Here is a 23,822-nt window from a genome sequence, read left to right on the forward strand (position 1 = left end):
TTCCCACTAGTCGGATAAGTCTTACGAGTACATTGTGTACTCAGGGTTTATTTACCCATGTTGCAGGTGATGCATGAGAAGTACCTTTGTGTGGAGGATTCTTCTAGTGGGCTCAAATGGAATCATCGCTCCTATCGCTAGATGTTTATTTAAATTTTGTTGTTTATCATTTCACACTCTGACAGTTGGTAATGTAATAATGTACTTTTTAAGAACATCTAATGTATGAAATGGACCTATATTGTAACTTGTTCTCATTATTGGATCTTTGGGAGAAAATGTGGATCTTTCGGGTTCTCCCTTGGGGTATGCCCGATGGATATCGCTCACGGTAGCTTATTTTTGGGGTGCTTAGTGTCTGGTGGGAGACGAGCAGCTCCGTAAACATGCTATTTCGGGTGGTTCTATCATAGTTGGTATCAGAGCTAATAATGGTTATGAGTTTCACTACTCTTTTTCAAAAATTTAAAAATTTGACCAACAAAAGCTTTGCGAAAAGTAGGATGCGATTAAGTTAGTTAAATAAGTATAAGCCCTAGCAATATGGTCTATCTAGGATAGCGGCACTGGTTTATCTAATCAATTTTCTGTAGGTACATTGACTTACATTGCATAAGAAATCGCTTAGTGTTGTGGAAAGTGAGTGTGCGATGTGTCGAGAATTTACGAATGCTGCTATATTCTAGCTTGAGTGAACGTATAGGCCAAAGCATGCATCATGATAATAGCATCTTACTTAAACTAAAATCCCCCTACACGTATAATTGAATTAGTAAATTGATAAGACTAACTAAAGGAATGTTTTAATAAATGTGTTGTCATTCCTCTAATTCCTTGCTTCTGATCGAGAAAGTTGTTCTAAATGGATGGTTCCTATCTCTTATAGATGAATCTAAGGTTCGGACGCGGGAGCACCAGTGCTGGGGTGGCCACGGTTTTGGCGAGGGCCAAGGCGAGAGTGGCCGGGCCCATGAGCCCAACAGGGAGAGCCATGGGGCTCCACTTCTGGCTCCTCATCCTCCTCCGCCACTGCCGCCTTCGATGACTCACATTGAGATGATGGCGGAGCTATTGGCTGCTCGCCGAGAGTCAGCCCGTGCCATGGAGATAATGGCACAAGCTGTCGCTGGCTTCACCCGTGATGGCCATGGGGCAATGGTGGGAACGGGGGTGGTGCCCGCTGTCCTGAGGGACCCTCCTCATACTAGGATTTCCTCAAGACCCACCCGCCCACCTTTACCCCGTCAGATGAGCCCCTAGATGCAGAGCACTGGCTTCGCATTCTAAAGCAGAAGTTTCTGCTGCTCGACGTGGTCGATGAGCAAAAAGTGCACTTTGCAGTGCAGCAGCTATTAGGGTCCACAAGTGCATAGTGGGATACTTTCCATGCCATGCAGTAGCCAAATCATCCGACAACCTAGCAGGAGTTCACCACAGCATTTAGAGAGTTCTTTATTCCTGCCAGTGTCATCAACAGGAAGCTGACTGAATTCTTGGAGCTACGACAGGGGAGCATGATAATGATGGACTATGTGAATAAGTTCAATCACCTGTCCTAGTATGCTGGCATTCATGTGGACATGGACGACAAGAAGAAGGACCGCTTCTTTCACGGCCTCTCTTCTATCCTTTAGGAGAAGCTATACACTATGAACTATGAGACCTTCGGGGCACTAATGAACGCCACCATTGCCATGGAGGGCTTTCAGCAGGAGTCCCAAGCAGAGTGGAAGAGGAAATAGGTGGCTGTGGGGTCTTCTAGCCACCCTCACACTCAGAAGGTACAAGTTGTCCGGTGGGGGCCCTATCAATCATCAGCCGGGCCTTTGTTTCGGCAGCCCCAGCAGACTTCTTAGACTTCCTCCACATAGTACCATACACCCCCACAACAGGTGCAGCTCTAGCAACCTCAGGGACAGCAGGTCCCACCTCATCAGGGATTTGGGAACAAGCCCGGTGCTTGCTTCAAGTGTGGCAAAGATGGCCACTATGCCTAGGAGTGTCTCTAGATCTAGCCAGCTTAGTTCGCTCAACCGTCGGTGAACTCTAGGCTTGTCAGGAGGACTATAATCAAGAAGAAAGTGCCTAGCAGATCTGGCTAGGTGCATTTCATAGATGTTGAGTGGATTTTATAGTAGGAACCGGTGATGGCTGGTATGTTTACCATCGATTCCCATCTAGCCTATGTGTTGTTTGATTCTGGTGCATCACATTCCTTTATGAGCATAGGATTTGTAGAGCAGCACAACTTACCACTTATGGTTATACCATATGCCTATAAGATCCATACTGTGGGTTTACAAATGTTCATCAATATCCGAACGGACACAGTAAGCTTGGTATTAGCCACCCACACTTACCACCTATAGTTCATGGCCATGCCTGGGCAAGGCATTGATGCTATTCTTGGAATGAATCGGTTGCGGGTGTATGGGGTAGTATTGGATATGAAGTGGAGAAGTGTGGAGTTATGGCTTCCTTCTTCTAAGGATAGGATGTCTCTTATTGTACCCTCAGATCCAGTCTTACCTGTTGCTGCCCATGCTGAAGCCTTTCTTGATTTTACCTCTATTCCGGTAGTATGTGAGTTCTCAGATGTTTTCCCTGAAGATCTTCCTGGGTTGCCACTAGACAAAGAGGTAGAATTCTCCATTAAGATAGAGCCTGGTACTGCCCCTATCTCTAGACGCCCATACCGCATGGCTCTAAGGGAACTAGCAGAAATGAAGAAGCAGCTAGAAGAGTTGATGGAAAAAGGTTTCATCCATCCTAGTTCTTCACCGTAGGGTTGCCCAGCCATTTTTGTGAAGAAAAAGGATGGTACTCTATGGATTTGTGTGGATTACCGCCCTCTTAATGCAGTAATAGTTAAGAACAAGTATCATTTGCCCTACATAGATACTTTGTTCGACCAATTAGCTGGTGCCAAGGTGTTCTCGAAGATTAATCTCCGATCAGGCTATCATCATATCAAGATCAGGGCACATGATATACCAAAGACAACTTTCTCTACTAGGTATAGGCTGTATGAGTACCTAGTGATGTCTTTTGGTCTCACCGATGCTCCTGCCTTCTTCATGTACCTGATGAATTCGGTTTTCATGCCGGAGCTGGATAAGTTTGCGGTAGTTTTCATTGATGACATCCTGATCTATTCCAAGGATGATGAAAGCATGCCCAACACCTTCGGATAGTACTGACTTGACTAAGGGAGCACAAGCTGTATGCTAAATTTAGCAAGTGCGAATTTTGGTTGGATCGAGTGCAGTTTTTGGGGCATGTGTTGACACCTAACGGCGTTTTAGTAGATCCCAAAAAGGTGCAAGATGTATTGGATTAGAAGTCTCCAAAGTTTATGCATCAGATTCATTAGTTTCTTGGTCTAGCTGGGTATTATCGGTGTTTCATCCTAGATTTCTCTAAGATAGCCCAGCCAATGACCAAGCTGCTCCAAAAAAAGTCAAGTTTGATTGGAGCCCTACCTACGAGGAAGCTTTCCAAACTCTGAAGGCATTCCTGACCACTGCTCCTATGTTGGCTCAACTAGATATTGATAGGCCCTTTGATGTATACTGTGATGCCTTGAAGATGGGGTTGGGGTGTGTGCTTATGCAAGATGGGCGGGTGATAGCTTATGCTTCTCACCAACTGAAGAAGCACGAGGTGGATTACCCCACTCATGACTTAGAGCTGGCTATTGTAGTCTACTCTCTAAAGATTTAGAGGCACTACCTATTGGGCAACAAAGTGCACATCTTTACTGATCACAAGAGCCTGAAGTATATTTTCACTTAGTCTGAGTTGAATATGAGGCAAAGGAGATGGTTAGAATTGATAAAGGATTACAACCTGGAAGTCCATTATCACCTAGGAAAGGCCAATGTAGTGGCTGATGCTTTGAGCCGAAAGTCACATCAGGTTGAGGAAACACTTTTGTCTCTCTACCATGCAGAGGTATTGGCTCACATCACATTGACCTTAGAATTGTTGGAGCATATTATTTAGGAGCAAAAGGAAGACCTCGAAGAAATTCCCCACATCAGAAAATTGATTGCCGAAGGGCATGGCCCTCACTTTAGCATGGATGAGCATGTTGTAGTAAGATACAAGGATAGGCTAGTGGTTCCATTCAGTGAGGAGCTAAGAAGAAAGATTTTGAATGAAGCTCATCATTCAAAGCTATCTATTCACCCTGGCAGTAACAAGATGTATCATGATCTGCGCCACTTGTACTGGTGGTCCAACATGAAGCAGGACATCACCCAGCACGTCGCAGAGTGCAACACTTATGGTAGAGTTAAGGCAGATCATATGTGTACTTTGGGATATTTGCAGCCCTTGCCCATTCCTATTTGGAAGTGGGAAGATATTTCTATAGACTTTGTGGTGGGATTGCCCCGCACCTCCAAGGGTTATGATTCTATTTGGGTCATTGTGGACCGCCTAACTAAGTCTGCTCATTCCATTCTGGTGGACACCAGGTATGCAGCTAGGAAGTACGCTTAGATATACTTTGACCAGATTGTGACTCTTCATGGGGTTCCTCTCACCATCATCTCTGATAGAGGGTCAGTCTTTGTCTCCCATTTTTGGGACTAGCTATAGCAATGTCTTGGTACTTGTCTCCTCAGAAGCTCAACATATCATCTATAAACTGATGGTCAAACCGAGAGGGTGAACCAAGTGCTCGAGGACATGTTGAGAGCTTGTGCCATTTCTTTCCCTGAGAAGTGGGATGCCTGCTTGAAGCTAGCGGAATTTTTTTACAATAATAGCTACCAAGAAAGCATCCACATGGCACCATTCGAAGCTCTATACAGAAGAAAGTGTAGGACACCACTCAACTGGGTTGAAGTGGGAGACCATGGGTACTTTGGGCCTAAGTTCATCAAAGAGGCTCAAGAGCAAGTAAGCATCATTCGGAGTCACTTAAAGGCAGCTCAAAGCCGACATAAAGCTTATGCCAATAAGCGAAGAAGGCTCTTGGAGTTTGCAGCTAGAGATTATGTGTATCTCAAGGTGTCTCCTATGAGAGGGGTGCATCGGTTTGGCATCCATGGCAAGCTAGCACCTCGATATGTGGGTTCGTATCGGGTGTTGGAGCAATGTGGACCAGTTGCTTATCGTCTACGTTTGCCCGCTATTTTATCTGCGGTACACGATGTGTTTCATGTATTACAACTGAAGAAATGTTTACAGGTTCCTGATGAAGCCATGGAAATTGAAGGGCTTCCTCTCTAGCCAGATTTGACTTATGTTGAGTACTCCGTCAAAATCTTGGATGAGAAGGAGAGAGTGACCAGGAACAGAGTGGTAAAGTTCTACAAGGTGCAATGGCAAAACCATTCAGAGGATGAAGCCACCTGGGAATAAGAGAGTTACCTATTGCAGCATTACCCCCATCTCCTCGCCGGCTCTGCTAGTTAGTTGTTGTGCCAAAAATGTATTCCCTATCTATTTCTCACACTAGGCACATGAAATCTCGGGTCGATATTTTGTTTTAGGGGGGTAGATTTGTAACACCCTCGGTGTTACCTTATACAGTTTTTGCTAAAACACTGCATGAGCATCATACTTATGTGTAAACGTGTGTAACATAAAGTATAAATCAATATACGGCACTTCAAACGTTCATCCAAAACAAGAAACAAATGTTACGCTTCTTGTCGCTTAATATCGTTTAGTATTCTAAGTGAATTTTTATCGAACAAAAATGCTATAGAACGTTTATGCGAACTTTGATAAAGTTTGTAGTACGAACTTCGTAGGCGACGATGAAATGCGTGCGGTCAAAGATGAGGTTTGCTGGCTATATGACATGAAGCTCGGAATTGGAATTCGACATGAAACCGTTTGAGGTTTATTCATTTTGCGTTAAGTCTGTAATTGGGTCGACGAAGCCATGTTTGGCAATTCTTGTAGAGCGATCGGCTTAGGAAGTGGCGAGATGTCATGGCTTAGGTCGGTATCCCGACGTACCCTCTTGCGTATAGAAGAATTGGTTTGGCGTTTGGACCATCGAGTAGGATTTTGCAACAGCTTTAAAAAGCATTCACGTCACATAGTTCAACCAAAGCCAGCGCTGGTCGTGGTCACCACCTCTGCCTAGCACCGCTGCTACCGTTGTTGGCCGCTAGTGAGAACTGCCGAGCTAGCCGCGCCGCCACTGCTATGCTTGTGTGGGCACACCGCGTGTGGGCCGCTGCACTGGCCATCCCGGCCACTGCCTTGCCCAAGCTACGCTGCACTGCTACACTGGCACGATGCGTGCGCTCCCGCACCGGCCGCCGTCATGCCTGCGCGCATACATCCACGTGTTGGCCCTGCGCTGTCAGCTTGGGTCTTTTGTTGTTGTGCGTTGGCACACGGCACGCACGCGCTGGGCCTAGCCATGCCTGGCGGCTCTGCTCCTCCTTTAGAGCATCCGCCATGGCTGCTGCTCATGTCGCGTCGCGTCGCGTCGCTCGCACTACGTGTTGTCCGGCGCTGCCATCCTAGTACTGCTCCCATTGACATCGGTTGTGCACGTGCGTGGGCTCATCCAGCTTGTCGCGTTCTCATGCTTGCGCTCAAGGCCACGCCAAAGGCGCTAGTCACGTCGCCTACAAGGTCATCGGTCGGCCAAGCCATGCTAAAGCCAAATCAATGCGCTACCCCTTTTCTGTGTCTTGTGCATGTGTGGTGGTTGAGTGAAAGGACGACATCGTGCCAAATTAGTCACTGTGGCAGTGGTACAAGGGAGGGGCACCAATTTGAAATTCTGCCATCGCTGGCTGCCATAAGTCCTTAGGAGTCGCCACTGCAATTGGCCTCAACCACTCCACCATTTTCCAATTAACCGTGCCCACTTCAAGCCTGAATAGTTAGGTGTGAGTGAAGCCGTCCTGATTTTTGTTTAGCCTTCAGTGAGGTGAGGCGGGGCGTTTCCCTCGCGGTGGTCCACCATAGCCACCAGAGCGGGTGCACGGCCAGAGCATCATGGGGTGCTTCACCATTTCAATTAGTCTGTGCCTTGAGTAATAGATGACTTGGTTATCATGATCGTGCAGTGGTTTCGTCGGTGGAACAGCGGGTCACCGGAGACGCCGTCGCTGTGCTCGCCAGGAACCAGAGTCACCCCATGCTCGTGGTCGATCGTCTTGCCGAGCCTCATGACTTCACCCAGTCTGTCCATCACACCGCTGGTGAGATCCTCTTACTCCTAGAGTAGTTGGTTGACTCGATTAGGGCAGAAGTTCACCGGAGCGCGTGGTCGTCCCCGGCGGATGTAGGTAGATGTTGTTTCCGTGGCTGACGCGTTTGAAGGTAGTAGCGGACCAATTAGGACTTCTACATTGTTCAACGAAGCATGCAGATGGTCACCGAGTAGTAGTAGAGGTGTTCAAATAGGTGGTTTCGCCGGTGTTGGGCTACCGCGGCCAGTCACCGCCGCGGCATGTGGCCACGCCTGTGGGGTGCGCCATTCTAGGCGTGTGTTACCTCAATCTGTTTCATGTGGCATGAGGAAGCTCATGGGGATGCTGGTGTGTGCCGTAGTGGTCGATGCTCGCCGGCATTTGGTCGATGAGGTCACAGCTCTGTTAAGTCCGGTCAGGGGCGTCGCAACATAAATTTGAAGTAAACCAAGGGGATAAGTGCTAGAGTCAGTGAGAGGAGGGAATAGTGGAATGGACTGCATTGCTATTTGATGGGAACCCAAGGGCTCTTTTGCATGATGTGGCACGCTGAAAGGTCCTAATGGCTAGAGGGGAGTGAATAGCCTATTAAAAATTCAACCGCAACACTTAACAAACCGGTTAGACAAATATGAGGCGAAGCAAGTGTTGCGCTAGCCTACTAAAATAGCAAGCCACCTACCACAATTCTAGTTTATATAGTTTGTATCCACACAATAGCTATGTCACTACACTAAGTTAGTGTGCTCTCAAAGGCTACCTAAAGAGCCACACTAACCAAACTAACAAGCTCTTACAACTAGCTACACTAAAGAGCTTGACAACTAGTTTGCGGTAATGTAAAGAGAGTGAGCAATTTGTTTATACCGCCATGTCGAGGAAGGAGCCAAGCAATCATAAGAATGAATACCAATGAAAACCAATCACCTCAGAATCAAATGATGAACACAATGATTTTTTACTGAGGTTCACTTGCTTACCGACAAGCTACTCCTCATTGTGGCGATTCACTCACTTGGAGGTTCACGCGCTAATTGGCTTCACACACCAAACCCTCAATAGGGTGTCGTACAACCAACACAAGATGAGGATCACACAAGCCACGAGCAATCCACTAGAGTACCTTTTGGCTCTCCCTGGGGAAAGGTCAAGAACCCCTCACAATCACCATGATTAGAGTCGGAGACAATCACCAACCTCTGCTCAACGATCCTCGCTGCTCCAAGCCATCTAGGTGATGGCAACCACCAAGAGTAACAAGCGAACCCCGCAGTAAAACACGAACACCAAGTGCCTCTAGATGCAAACACTCAAGCAATGCACTTGGATTCTCTCCCAATCTCACAAAGATGATGAATCAATGATGGAGATGAGTGGGAGAGCTTTGGCTAAGCTCACAAGGTTGCTATGTCAATGCAAATGGCCAAGAGAGTGATCTTGAGCCAGCCATAGGGCTTAAATAGAAGCCTCCACAAAATAGAGCCGTTGTACCCCTTCACTGGGCACAACACGGGGTGACCGGATGCTCCGGTCGGATCGACCAGACGCTGGCCCTCAGCGTCCGGTCACGTGATACACACCATGTGTCCCCTCTCTTTGAATACTGTTCGCCCGATGTCAATGGTCAGAAGATGACCGGACGTAGTAGCTAACAGTGACCGGACGCTGAACCCCAAGCGTCCAATCGTTTCCAGTAAGCTTCCAGAAACAATTTTTCCCAACCGGACGTGTCCGGTCATGCTTGACTAGACACAGCCAGCGTTCGATCACATGGTGTCTTCCTCTGTGCTGTCACGTTAGCATGATCGGACGTAGCCTTCCAGCGTCCGGTCATGAGACCGAAACACATGCCCTTTGCTGCCACTGACCGAACGCGTCGGTCCAACTGAGACTAGCATCCGGTCACTTACAGTTGCCTCCGTCTTTTCTATCTAGGGTGCGGGTGGCACCGTCGGACTGTCCGCACTCTACGAGCGGACACTCCACTGGTGAAGTTCCTAACCCTTGCTCAAATGTGCCAACCACCAAGTGTATCACCTTGTGCACATATGTTACCATATTTTCACAAACATTTTCAAGGGTGTTAGCACTCCACTAGATCCTAAATGCATATGCAATGAGATAGAGCATCTAGTGGCACTTTGATAACCGCATTTCGATACAAGTTTTACCCCTCTTAATAGTATGGCTATCAAACCTAAATGTGATCACACTCTCTAAGTGTCTTGATCACCAAAACAAAATAGCTCCTACCATTTATACCTTTACTTTGAGCCTTTTGTTTTTCTCTTTATTCTTTTCAAGTCCAAGCACTTGATCATAACCATGGCATCACCATCATCACGTTATGATCTTTATTTGCTTCACCACTTAGAATGGGCTACCTATGTCATGATCACTTAATAAACTAGGTTAGCACTTAGGGTTTCATCAATTCACCAAAACCAAACTAGAGCTTTCACGCGCGCGTGGGTCTTCTCCCCCGTGGGCCGCTGGCGTGCGTGGGCTATGGCAAGCTGGGCCGCACCGGTGGCTGCGTGCGCGCGTAGGCGGGAAGCCGGGTTGGGCCGAGCCGGCGCTTGCGTGGGCCGCGAAACCGAAAGCAGTTTCATTTTCCAGTAAATTTGTTAATGCTTATTCAATTTAGTTTTCAAGCTGAACTTTGATAATCTGTAGTAAATTGTGTAGTGGTCCAAAAATAGTAAAACCAATTTTGTTAGGTTTGCAAAATTACCATCTACTTGTTAGTGTAGTTAGATTACAGTTAGTTGTAACAATGGTAGGTTCATAAATTCAAACTAAAGAGCTTAGTATTATGTAGATTAATATTTGTGGAAAATTGGTGATAGCTATAGATATGAAAATTTTATAGTAGGCTCGCTAGGTTATTATGTACTTGTTGTAAATTTTGTAGCCATGGAATGGGTCGCGAAATGGAATAGCTATTACCCTTGCTTTATCGTATATAGCGTAGATCAGCGTTAGGAGTAAGAATACATGTAGTTGTTATCATATTGTATGCCATGCGTCAAATTTGTTATCGACAACTAATACTGTGGTCAGTAGCACTAGCTTAGTGGTTAAACGGATGTAGCTTTATTTTAAGAGTTGCTGTTGCTATGTTACTAAGCATTGCATCATCATTTCATGCATGTAGATCATGAGCTGGTAGATTTCATGCCCGTCGACGAGCAGGAGTACGACGAGGTGATTGAGGAGTACAAGGAGGATATCCTCGTGCAGGAGGGAGCCCCAGAGCCTGTTGGTGCTGACTTTATTGACCCGTCGCCTGTCCAAGGCAAGCCCCGGTGCATAACCTCTATTTTAATAATCACTGAATATATATATATATATATGTATGTATGTGATGTGTATTTAAGTTATAGGTATTTTATGAAAACTACATGCATAAATATATCTACCTATGAGTCCTACTAGTATAGGTCGAGTAGTTGCTATGCTCAGGATATCGGTAGCGTGAGTAACCTACCGTTACTCACAAGTAGGTGATGATTATGAACATTCATGATAAAATGTTGTAAAGATAAATGGTGGCCGAACAGGGATATGGTTTGGATATTGGTGGGTGTAAGGGGTTGTGTCCTGCGGCCAATAGGGCATAGCTCGGTTATACTTTTTCCCTGTCTATGTCGATTACGGACCGGTCGTTGCATATGACTCTAGGCAAGTCACAGATCTATTGTCCCGAGCACATACTTGGGTATGGGTGCAGAGAAGACTTGTTGCTCTCTTGTCGTGGATCCAGCTCTTTTCGGACCGACTGATTGGAGGCGGAGATGGTGGAGGTCCTTACACCGCACTGAGTCTGGGACTCAGGAGTAGGGGCTTGGAGTCCAAGTTTAGACGGAGACCTAGACACCCAGGACAGGAGAGTGATGGGTTAGTCCTGCTTGTGCCTGGGGTACAAGCAGGGCGTGTGTCTTCAGGGCACCCAGCTGAAGGCATTGATTTGCGAATCGCCGGTGTTCCGGTACGGCTTGTCTACGGTTTAGCACCGTAGTAAGAACTGAAAGTTGAAAAGAAAAGGAATGGAACTGATTGCTCAACTCTTGCTTGAAAGTAGAACATGTGCTTATATAGACTAGATAGCTAATAACTTAATGCGGCTAATAATAAGAACATAAGTAAGGACTCACTATTAGTATTGCTTTCTGCCCAAAAGAAACCAGCAAACCATAAAGCTTTTCATATTCCTTGGAGTCGAGAAATTATTCCCACTAGTCAGATAAGTCTTGCGAGTACATTGTGTACTCAGGGTTTATTTACCCCTATTGCAGGTGATGCATGAGAAATACCTTTGTGTGGAGGATTCTTCTGGTGGGCTCAGACGGAATCCTCGCATCTATCGCTAGATGTTTATTTAAATTATGTTGTTTATCGTTCCGCACTCTGACAGTTGGTAATGTAATAATGTACTTTTTAAGAACCTCTGATGTATGAAATGGACTTGTATTGTAACTCGTTCTCATTATTGGATTCTTGGGGAAAAATGTGGATCTTTCGGGTTCTCCCTTGGGGTGTGCCCGACGAATACTGCTCGCGGTAGCCTGTTTTCGGGGTGCTTAGTGTCTGGTGGGAGACGAGCACCTTCGTAAGCGTGCTATTTTGGGCGATTCTGCCACAATCTGTATGCCCAAAATTTGCTACCTGTGTAATGGCCAGGAGTTGCAACCTTAATGTACCCTATCTATCATTGTTATTTGCCTCTATCTTATTTTGCATGGCCAGAATGTGCCTTCACTATCAAATGTTTTGATTAAGCACTTTCTGATGAAAATAGGACAACACAATTCAAAGTTTCATTGCAAATGGTTCATATATCATGTTCAATTTATTTTCAAACATATTGCTACAAATCAAGTCATTACAACTGATCTAACAACAATTCCAAACACAACAATTGCAACAACAACAATGAAACAGTTCATTTTGCACATCAGGTTCTCCATCTTCTTTTCCAGGTCCTTCTTCTCCTCATGGTTAGCATATTCACTGCCCTCTGATCCTTCTTCCAGTTCCTCGACCTCCTCAAAGTTGATAATGACGATCTTCTTATCAATCAGCTCATCTAGGTACTCCTTCTAGAATTTGTAGAATCCACACAATTTTGGATTCTGCAAACACCATTTTATGACTGTTAAACTCTAGATTTCAAACAAAGAAAGCAAGAGAGATGGAGACATAGCAAAACTGACCCTATTCCTGGGGCACTTGAAAAAGCTCCGGCCCTTGTTGGGAGTGTCCTGCTTGACGCGAAGCTCGATCACACGGGCCAGATGGCAATCCGGACATTGAATCAAAGGAAGCCTAGTTTCTTTACCGACCGGATACGCTACAACATGCGCACACACGGAGCTCCCGCCTCGTTCCTGCCTCCTCGATGCCCTACTGGCGCTGGACGACTCCGCCCTCTGCGACATGGTCACCGTGGCGCAGGGATGGCGGGAGGGGAGCAGGAGGAGGCGGCGGCGGCGGCGCGGGAGAAGAACGTGTCGGCGGCGAGGGGGGGAGACAAAATGAGCGAGGGGATAGCGAGGGCGGGACCGGAGCGGCGTAATGAAGAAAATGGGCAGGGGCAGCGATGACATTTTACTTGCGCTTGCTGACTGGGCGCCAGTGTATCGGCCTGGTGTGGCTTGCCACATGCGCAAATGTGGTAAATGAAGAACTCAAACTTCTCTCATCTGGCAAAGTTATAAGTGTCATCCTAAGAGTGATAATCGGATAAGCGCCAATCTTACTAATGGTAAAAATGTAAATCCCCCCGACTTCCCAAGTGCCTACCCAAAAAGGAGGAGGACGTTGTCGCTCGTTTCAGGTTTGACTATTTAAAAAAAACATTAATATTACAAGTATTGAAAGGCAATACTAAATAAATCTCCAAAAAGGACTACGTATTGATGAGACATTTTGCTGCGCTAAGTGAATTATTTGCTTGCAGTTTGCTGAAACTGGTTGACACGGGACGGTCAGGGGACGAAACCGTTCCTCTGCACTCTGCAGTTTAAAGTCAGCTGCAACTGCACCTCCAGACTCACCTGCAGGTGCCCAATGCTTTCAGCACAGCTAGGATAAATAAAGGGTAAAAAGGAATAATCAGAAGTTCTAAGGAATAATCAGAAGTTCTACTTTCCCTTGGCTTCCTGATGATAACCAACTGCATGCGTCTCCTTACCGATAAGGCTACAAACAAGTTCATGCAGGTCAAGAAACCTAACAGATGACTGGGGATTGCATTCTCATGATAGTTGTTTTTCAGATATTCTGCCACCCTTGCACAAACCATAAGGTAAAAGCAAGTCAGGAAATAAGAAGTTCAGAACAGATGACCGAAGTTCAAATTATCATGCTTATTTATTTCCTTCTGTTTCAATCTTCCAGGATACATTTTACATAAATGATACAAATAATCTATCCAACATAGTCTTTGGTCCCTACAATAATCATACTGGCTATTGTGTAACCTACAGTTGATATCTCCAAAGCAGAGGCGACCTCTATAGCTTGTCGACTCTGTTTTGCAGTTTATGTGAATAATAATGGCTGCTTAGGAAGATATACTAATGCTTGCGACGGCCGGAGGTCATCTTGATGGCTTTGATGGTAGTTTCTTAACCAGACTAGTGTTACCAGTCACCAATAGTCGAGCACCCTTCACCAGCTCTTCCTTGATCATAAAAAGCAAAGCAGAAGCAAAAACACTTTGCACAATTTTTGTGCCCATTCCTTTATACATCCCTGTCAGACCCTCATATTGTACCATCTTTGTGAATGCATCAAATGTACCTGAGGGCAAGAAATGGCACATTAAGATCTTCAATAGTTGATCAGTAACAGCAAGAAATGGCGTGGCAAGTTAAATATTCTTCAATAGAAAGCCAGTAACAGAAACAAATGGGACCTGAATAAAAAAAAAAGATGAAAAGTAGAGGACTACGGTACCTTTGTAGCGATGCCTCTTGTCATCATTAATCATTTGCTTCGCCTGAAGTCTTGCCTGCAGGAAGAAAAAAAAGAAGCTCAATGTGGAATATATACTCAAATATGCAAGTGGACAACTGTGGTTATCACCAATCCACTAATTAATCACCTTAACAACTAGAAGGGGATATGTAACGACAGTTGCACCAAGTTTCGCAACGGCACTAAGAAGAAAAATCTGAATAAGAATGTTTGAAATGTGAAGTTAGAGTTTTATCAAAATCATAGGAATACTAGTATAGATGGGTAGATGACAGTGCCAAATTGTCTCTAACATCTAGAGTCAAACATAGAGCAACCAAACATGTCCCGGACAACCAGGCTTTCAAGTCACTTTTACAATAGGTTCAGGGCTTCAGACCCCAATACAGTAAACAATCGCTATGCAACCTGGTATTTGTCATAACTCATAATAAATCACTTGAGGTAATTTCTACCACTGGATAAACAAAAGCTTACTTCAAGAGCAGTTAGTCCATCAGCTCCCTTCAAATTAGAGGCCCGTCTCTTCTTCAGTTTCTTCAGAAGAGTCTCATACAGCATGAACTGAATTGCAGGATTGCTAACCTACTAGCAGATAAAATTGTAAAATAGCACCATGGTATGACTGAGAAGCAACAGAAAAGGTGAACAACAGTGACTTACCATGATAAGACCCGGAATTACCCCTTTCCAGAAGCCGAGAACTCCAGCTTCTTTGTACAGTTCCTGAAACTGGAGTTAAACCTAGTCAAACAACCACCACCGCCGCCACCACCAATAAGGCCCTTTAGGCCCAAGCAAGTTGGGGTAGGCTAGAGCTCCTAACATGCTACCAAAAAAAAGGGAAAAGAAAGAGCAAACAATATACTACTTCCATTTGAAGCTAGTAGGTGTATTTTGTTTCGGTAGGACAAGGCTTTGGTTAATAATTTCTTTACTATAACATGATTTCAAAATTGACATCATTAGATTCATATTAAAAACTTCTTACTTATGATTATGATTTTGTATCACAAGACATTAATGGACAAATTGTGGTCAAAGTCTTGCCCTAAAGAAATGAAATATGCCCACTAATTTCGAACAGGGCTTAAAGTATTATTAAGTCATCGATAATAATGATATTATTAGGGGATCTAAAGGATGTTCATGTTTCAGGCATGTGAATAGCTGATCCCCACATGCCAAGGATGTTCATGTTTCAGGCATGTGAATAGCTGATCCCCACATGCCTATCCAAGGACAGTTCTTTAGGTGTATTCCACCCTTTCAATTCCGTTTTTACTGACTCCTCGCTCCTCCCATGTCAAATTCGGCCAACCCTACCTCTCCTTACATCAGTGTCGCACCTTAGTATACTCCAACCAGTCAATGATCAATCAATGCCAAATGATTTCTTTTTGCATTTGGATCGCACTACTCTTAGTCTTCTAAACTAATGTTATTTCTCCTGTTCCTCCAGTCTTATCACAATATGGCTCCCTAGATGTCCATCCATCCTCAAATGCAAAATGAAATCATCTGGCTTTGATTGATCATTGACTGGTTGGAGTATACTGTATGACATAATCTGCTGCTCCCCAATTCTCTCTTTGCTGCAGATTAGGATTAGGAACTGGTCAGCATGGCTGTCCATTCTCTAGTGCTGTAGCTTGTAAGGCATTAGGCCATCTAGTACTAGTAGTTGGTAGAAACTACATCAGCCATGTTGGTAGTGGACTGATCTAAGCAAGGTACTTGTAGTACTAGGAGTAGTTGGGGCTATACTCAGCCATGCTCATGTGTACCTTATAGTTAGTACATGAGTTGTATATATTCTACCACTATGCAATGAGAAAAGGCAGTTCAGTTGCCACAAACCAGAAGGGCAGAGCCTAGCCAACGTTGGTGCTTATGCTGTGTGTGTTGTGCTCACCCCTTCTTCTATCTATAGCCATAGTGAGTGAGTATGTGCTGGTAAGCTTACTGCTTACCTATGCAAGGCAGCAAGGGACCATCAAGTGGTATAGGAGCTGTACAAGTTCGTCTGCGTCGCCGGACTAATCGCCGGCGACGATGGCACCTGGCTCGGAGACGGGCGATAGCAGCGGAGCTGCGGGAGGCACAGTGCTGCTGGGGCTGCCCAGCCACGACAGGTCGTTGTGCGCACGGTGCGGGAGGTCAGCGGCACCAGTTGGCCGACGCTGACTCGCACCAACTATGGCGAGTGGGCGGTGACCATGAAGTTCAAGCTCAGAGCCCGATGGCTCTGGAATGCCATTGACAAGGGCACCGACAACGAAGAAGACGACATGTCAGCGCTAGAGGCCATCCTCGCTGCTGTGCCTACGGAGTACTGGGAGCCGTTAGGTGTGAAGAAGTTTGCTAAGGAGGCTTGGGAGGCCATTGCAGCGATGCGCGTCAGCTCCGATCGCGCGAAAAAGGCGACGGCCCAGCTGCTGAAGCAAGAATACGCCAACCTCAAGTTCAAGGATGATGAATCGGTGGAGGACTTCTCCCTCCGCCTGCAGTCGCTCATCAGCAAGCTGGGGAGCCACGGTGTCACTATCGACAAAGAAGAGGCGGTCTCCAAGTACCTCCACTCTGTGCCGACGAAGTACATTCAGATCGCTCTCTCCATAGAGACTATCCTGGACATGTCCACCCTCACTATTGAGGATGTGATTGGCCGTCTGCGGGCGGTGGACGAGCGCATGGAGCAGGCCACAACAACGACGAACAGCGGCAAGCTGTTGCTGACAGAGGAGGAGTGGGCTACTCGGATGAAGGAGAAGAAATCCGAGGAAGCCTCACCAGCCACGGTGGCGACGGCAAACGCCGCGGCAAGGCTTCTTCGGAGAAGAAGAAGAAGAAAAAGATCGACCCCAACGCCTGCCGGCGCTACGGGAAGACAGGCCATTGGACAAAGGAGTGCACAAACCGCAAGCAGGAGAAGAAGGCCGAGGCTCACTTGGTGCAACCTGATGATAATGATGAGGCCACTCTCCTGATGGCAACGTTCTGTGCACTGCACGACGTTGAGGCCAAGGAGAAGGGAGAGGTGATGGAGGTATAGGAGCACGGGAAGGCTCTGAAGGCTATCAACCTCGACGAGCCGCGTGCCCAAGTCCACCTCGGACGTGTGGGCACCGAGCAAGAGCAGCGGTGGTACCTGGACTCCAGCGCCAGCAACCACATGACGGGTTCCAAGGCGACCTTCTCCGAGCTCGACGACAACATGACCGGCATGGTGAAGTTCGGTGACGGCTCAAGGGTGGCGATCCGAGGGCGTGGCACCATCATATTCATGTGCCAGAACGGCCAACACCGCGCACTGACGGATGTAAATTACATCCTGCAACTGCGTTCAAGCATCATCAGCATTGGCTAGTTGGATGAGCGCGACAGCGAGGTGCTGATCAAGGATGACGTTCTCAGGATCAGGGACCGGGAGCAGCGCCTCCTCGCCAGGGTGAAGAGATCCCGGAACCGACTGTACCTGCTCTACTTGAAGGTCGAGCAGCACATCTGCCTGGCAGCACGGCGCACGGAGGAGCCATGGCTGTGGCATGTCCGGTATGACCATATCAGCTTCGACGCTCTTGGTCGGCTAGAGAAGATGGTGACTGGGCTGCCTCACATCGAGCACGCCGGCGAGCTGTGTGACAGCTGCTTGGCTAGGAAGCAAAGAAGGTTGTTGTTCCCGAAGACGGTGAAGTATCGCGCGGCGGAGGCCCTCGAGCTGGTCCATGGTGATCTCTGTGGGCCGATCACGTCAGCGACGCATGGAGGCCGCAAGTATTTCATCTTGCTCGTGGACGACTGCAGCCGGTTCATGTGGCTGCGGCTCCTGACGAGCAAGAACGAGGCGGCGGAGGCGGTCAAGAAGTTCAAGGCGCGCGTGGAGGCAAAGAGCGGCAAGAAGTTGTGCGTGTTGCGGACTGATCATGGCGGCGAATTCACCTCTGTAGAGTTTGCAGCGTACTGCGCGGATCAAGGTGTGGTGCGCCACCACACCGCGTTGTACACGCCGCAACAGAATGGTGTGGTGGAGAGGCGCAACCAGATGGTGGTCAACATGGCGAGGTCGATGATGAAGGCTAAGAAGATGTCGGCGGAGTTCTGGGGAGAGGCGGTGATCACGGGGGTGTTCATCCTCAACCGCGCGCCCACCAAGGCCTTGAAGGGCAAGACGTCGTTCGAGGCTTGGCATGGACGCAAGCCCAATGTGTCCTTCCGCAGGACATTTGGCTACGTTGGCCATGTCAAGAACAAAAAGCCCCATCTCGGCAAGCTGGAGGACAAAAGCACACCCATGGTGCTGTTGGGCTATGAGGAGGACAGCAAGGCCTATCGGCTCGATGATCCCAAGGGGGGCAAGGTGGTGGTCTCTAGGGACGTAGTGTTCGACGAGATGGCTGCTTGGGACTGGGAGGATCAAGGCGCCGGGGAAGCTGCTGGTGTTAGCAGCACATTTGTTGTCGAGCACCTGGTGATCCAAGGAGGAGATGATGGCTCTGGAGAGCAGGCTGCTGCTAGAGAACAGTCTCCACCAGCAGCGGCGCATTCACATCCACCACAGTCCCCTGCGACGGCAGCACAGGGGACACCCCCCACTAGAGTTCGCATCACCACCCACCGACATCGACGAGTTCGTGGATGCTTTTCATGACGGCGAGGAGGTTCGGTTCAGTCGGGTGGACAACATTGTTGGCGAAGGGAAAGCTCCTAGGCTGGCTAGCCGGCTTCTGGATAACCCAGAGCTACTCCTTGTCAGCGTAGAGGAGCCGCCGACGTTCACAGTGGCTGAACGCGACGCCAATTGGGGCCGGGCGATGTTGGAGGAGATGAGGACGATCGAGGACAATGGGACATGAGAGCTGGTGGATCCACCGGTGGGCTGCAGGCCGATCAGGTTGAAGTGGGTCTACAAGGTGAAGCGGGACGAGCACGGCGCCATTGTCAAGTACAAGGCTCGGCTCGGCGCTCGAGGCTTCGTCTAGCGCGAGGGCATCGACTTCGAGGAAGTCTTCGCTCTGGTGGCGCGTATGGAGTCCGTTCGCTTGCTGTTGGCCATGGCAGTAGCGAAGGATTGGCGTATCCACCACCTCGACGTCAAGTCTGCATTCCTAAACGGCGAGCTCGCGGAGAAGGTCTTCGTCAAGCAAGCTCCGAGCTTCGTCGTCAAGGGCGCTGAGCACAAGGTGCTCAAGCTGCACAAGGCGCTCTACGGGCTTCGGCAAGCTCCAAGGGCATGGAACACCAAGCTCGACGTCACTTTGGGCGAGCTTGGGTTCACTCGCTGCGCCACAGAGCGCGCGCTCTACACACGGCGACAAGGGAAGGAGGAGCTCGTCGTCGGCGTGTATGTGGACGATCTGATCGTCACTGGAGCGCCAGTGGAAGACATTTAAGCATTCAAGCACGAGATGACGGCTCAGTTCAATATGAGCGATCTCGGTGCGCGCTCCTACTACCTCGGCATGGAGGTGAGGCAAGGGACGGAGAGCATCTCCCTGGGCCAGCGCGCCTATGCGGAGAAGTTGCTGGAGCACAGCGGCATGGCGAAGTGCAAGCCGTGCGCAACTCCAATGGAGGAGCGGCTGAAGTTGTCCAAGCACAGCACGACGGCGAAGGTGGACGCGACGTGCTACCGGAGCATCATCAGCGGGCTACGCTACCTCACGCATACTCGGCCGGACATCACGTTCGCGGTCGGGTATGTTAGTCGGTTCATGGAGGAACCGCGTGAGGATCACTGGACGGCGGTGAAAAGGTTGTTGCGCTACGTCAAGGGGATGCTCGATCAAGCGATCATCTTCCCCAAGAGTGGTGGCAAGGGTGGGTTGCGGCTAACGGTCTTCAGTGAGGCACCCCCCAAGGCAAAGGAAGGTGAGCCGGAGCTCACTATTTTCAGCGACGCAGACATGGCGGGCGACATCGACGGACGACGGAGCACCTCTGGTGTGCTTGTCTTCCTTGGAGCAGCCCCCATCGCCTGGCAATCGTTGAAGCAGAAGATTGTGGCGCTGTCGACGTGTGAGGTGGAGTATGTCGCAGCGGCCACAGCGACGTGCTAGGCTGTCTGGTTGCGCCAGCTGCTGGGCGAGCTAACCGGCGAGGAAGCTCACCCACCAGCTCTGATGGTGGACAATCAACCCGCCATCGCCCTCGCCAAGAATTCTGTCCTCCACGACCGGAGCAAGCAAATCGACAGCAAGTTCCACTTCCTCCGGGACTGCGTCGATGGAGGGCAGATCGTCATCGAGTTTGTGAGACCGGCAGACAGCTTGTTGACATCCTCACCAAGTCACTCGGGCGCCTATGGTTCATGGAGCTGAGGAAGATGATTCGCATGGATGAGGTCAAGGCTTCGGGTTAGCAGCAGCATTAGGCGAAGAATTGTAAGACATAATCTGCTGCTCCCCAATTCTCTCTTTGCTGCAGATTAGGATTAGGAACTGGTCAGCATGGCTGTCCATTCTCTAGTGCTGTAGCTTGTAAGGCATTAGGCCATCTAGTACTAGTAGTTGGTAGAAACTACATCAGCCATGTTGGTAGTGGGCTGATCTAAGCAAGGTACTTGTAGTACTAGGAGTAGTTGGGGCTGTACTCAGCCATGCTCATGTGTACCTTATAGTTGGTACATGAGTTGTATATATTCTACCACTATGCAATGAGAAAAGGCAGTTCAGTTGCCACAAACCAGAAGGGCAGAGCCTGACCAACGCTGGTGTTTGTGCTGTGTGTGTGCTGTGCTCATCCCTTCTTCTACCTCTAGCCATAGTGAGTGAGTGTGTGTGTGCTGGTAAGCTTACTGCTTGCCTGTGCAGGGCAGCAATACATATACTACCTCTGTCCACAAAAGAATGCAATTCTAGGTGCATTCTTGGTTAACATGTCTAAAGTTTGACCAAATATATAGGTACAAGTATTGATGTTTATGACACTAAATAAGTATAGTAAGAAAATATATCTCATGAAAAATCTAATGATACTTACTGATATTATAAGTACTGATTTTTTTTATTTATAGTTAGTCAAACTAAAGATACTTTGACCTGATACTATGCTAGAATTGCATTCTTTTGTGGACGGAGGGAGTATATTACATCCACCGTTTTTGAAGTCAAAGAGGTTTTGAATTTCACATTTGCACTGTCTTGTCAAAGCAGAGTTCAAAATAACAAACGCCCCCTGCATTTAGCACATCATAATTTATTTGTAGAGTTCAAATTCAAGCCACTTTATTTCCATAAGCTCAAGCGAGGTGCATGTTGCCATGCAATACAAGAACTAGCAGTGAGCATAGCATCAAAACAGTACTGGTTTCAGGAAATATCAAGTAGTTGTCTAGTGCTTCTTCCTGTTCAACTAACAAACCATGGGAAATTAGGGGAGAAACCCTCTGAAAAAACAGGCTGATAACCTACCAAATTCATAACATTGCCAACTTCTACCCAACCATGCATGACCAATTGACAGCATAGAAAGAGCAACTAAAAGGGACAAGCATACAATCAAGTTATAGGTATAAATTATCTGTGGCAAACTAACATACTGATATTCATCCTAGTGTAAGAGCAAAACCTAAAAACAAATCTGATATTCATCCTAGTGTAAGAGCAAAACCTAAAAACAAATCTTCGGGATGAAAATAATAGAGAAGCACTATTGAATTGCAATCCATCTAGAATTGAAGAATGAGCATAGTCTTTCTGATACAACAAACTACACAAAGTTATAAAGATTGTCCTGATGTAGTTGATATAAGACATTAATTATGAACAGAGTATCTCTTCCTACAAGAGAAACGAGGAGAGTTATACTCACAACATCAATTGTTTTGTATGGAGTGTTTCCAGTTACAACACCTTCAAGGGTCTTGTCAAGAGCACATGTCAACCCCTGAGGACTTTGCTGTTTGTTTGCCTTTCTGTGAGTCTGCAAACAGAATGAAATATCAATACTCAAATGTACTGCCACATGATTTCCAGTTCTGCACTAAAAGTAGGTAGCAGAGAAGAAAGATATGCTCACTTGCATTCGTGTAACAACAACCCAAATCGGGTTTGTGAGCAGTACATTGACGCAGCTACAAAAAGACACAGACAAATTAGGCAGCAAGAGCACATAAAATCGATAAGATCAAAAGTGATAGCAACTATCTCCGGTTGCTGGTTCGTGAAGAAGTACTGTTGGCTGGTTTGTGTGAGAGAAAAATACTGTTCCGGCTGAAAATTTACGATCGTTTACGACAAGCCACATCCGAACGAACAGGCTGAATGCACTGCTTTCTAGTAGTCAACAGAAGGTGCTCAGCTATATTCCAATTCCAATTACCCAGACAGCGCAGCGACAGTGAGAGACTGGAGCATCCCGACAGACCCATCGCCTAGCCCTCTCCTGGATCGCTCAAGGGCCTTTGCCTCGGCCCTGTTCCGGAATATTTGGTAGAAGTAGTAGTAGACACCCTGACAGTAACACAATAAGCAACGACTCAGAAGCATCTCAATCTTCGCAAAGTGAGGAATGAAGCTGGCAAATGAACCAACCTGGGAGGCAGCGGTGCCGACAAGCGAGGGCATAAGCCCGCCGTACAGGCGCTCCCACCCCTCATTCTTCACAACCTACCACAGCAGAGGAAAATCCAGAGATAGCGGGCAGCATTAGACCCGGATCAGGCTAAATCACTCAAAAATTCAGACGAGGAAGAGGGAAGAGGAAGGACGCGGACCAGGTACAACTGGCGAGCGGCGCCGTCCTTGAACGCCGGCTTGGAGGGGTCGCGCTCCGTCTGCTGCCGCGCGTTCACCTGCCGCCGAGGAAAACCTCAAAATTTCAGCAACCGAGAAATCCAGGGCTAAGGTCGGCAGCGAGGCGTCAAGCCACGTACGGTCTGGAGCGGGTAGGTAAGGAGCTGGGCGATGATCCCGCCGCCAGCGCCGGCGAGGCCGTTGATCAGAGCGTCTGACATCTCCCCCTGCTCGTACTCTCCAATCCCCGCCGCCCCCTTCTCTTCCCCGCTTCGCCGGCCGGCGGATCACAGCGGCGAGCCGAGCAAAACTGGACTCCACGCCGCCCCCCAACGGGTTGCTTCCGCCGCCTGCTTCTCGGTCTCCTTGGATTGTGGGAGACGGAAGCGGAGGACGGGGCGGGGGCGGGGGCGTGGCGGAGTGGACTCGACTCGGCTCTCGGCTCGGCGCGCCCACCGGGGTCCCCCGTCTCCCGTGCTCTCTTTTCGTTAAGAGTTCAGATCAGAAGACAGCTGCAGCTTGCCGTGTTGTGTGCCTTCCTGTGTGATCGGCACGGCACACCAGCCTGTTTTAAAACCCAGTTCGCAGTTCGCACGCGTTTTTAATGGTTTTGTCCAGACTTTCAACCACCAAGTACAGTGCTTTTTTTTTTTTGAAACTCCAAAGTACAGTGCTTCTAACCTCTGTAAAATGGAACTTTTCTGGGGGTGTTTAGTTCCCCCAATTTCTCAAATTTGGCACTATGCAAAAAGAAGATTCCCCGTCATATCAAAATTGCGGTACATGCATGGAGTACTAAATGTTGACGAAATCAAAAACTAATTGCACAGTTTGGTTGTACTTTACGAGACGAACGTTTTGAACCTAATTAGTCAACAATTGGACAATTATTACCAAATAAAAACGAAAATGTACTGTAGCTACAGTA

At 47.8% G+C, this 23,822-nt stretch overlaps 1 protein-coding gene across 2 annotated transcripts; it reads right to left on the reverse strand.

Moving 5' to 3' along the window:
- Nucleotides 1–13,522: 13,522 nt before the first annotated feature.
- LOC136535952 (peroxisomal nicotinamide adenine dinucleotide carrier-like) lies at nucleotides 13,523–23,440 on the reverse strand. Of its 2 annotated transcripts, XM_066528402.1 has the most exons (11): nucleotides 23,035–23,439; nucleotides 22,876–22,953; nucleotides 22,694–22,768; nucleotides 22,482–22,612; nucleotides 22,179–22,233; nucleotides 21,972–22,082; nucleotides 14,823–14,891; nucleotides 14,637–14,744; nucleotides 14,287–14,355; nucleotides 14,139–14,193; nucleotides 13,523–13,982 (listed from the first exon to the last, which is right to left on the reverse strand). In XM_066528402.1, exons 1-11 carry the CDS (start codon nucleotides 23,113–23,115, stop codon nucleotides 13,780–13,782), a joined length of 1,035 nt encoding a protein of 344 aa, XP_066384499.1. In that variant the 5' UTR covers nucleotides 23,116–23,439; the 3' UTR covers nucleotides 13,523–13,779. The 2 variants fall into 2 exon arrangements, with proteins under 2 accessions (XP_066384499.1, XP_066384500.1); XM_066528403.1 differs by lacking the exon at nucleotides 14,287–14,355 and having other exon boundaries at nucleotides 23,035–23,440.
- Between the last annotated feature and the right edge of the window lie 382 nt (nucleotides 23,441–23,822).

This window comes from Miscanthus floridulus, chromosome 2, assembly GCF_019320115.1.
Source record: "Miscanthus floridulus cultivar M001 chromosome 2, ASM1932011v1, whole genome shotgun sequence".
NCBI classification, from domain to species: Eukaryota; Viridiplantae; Streptophyta; class Magnoliopsida; order Poales; family Poaceae; genus Miscanthus; species Miscanthus floridulus.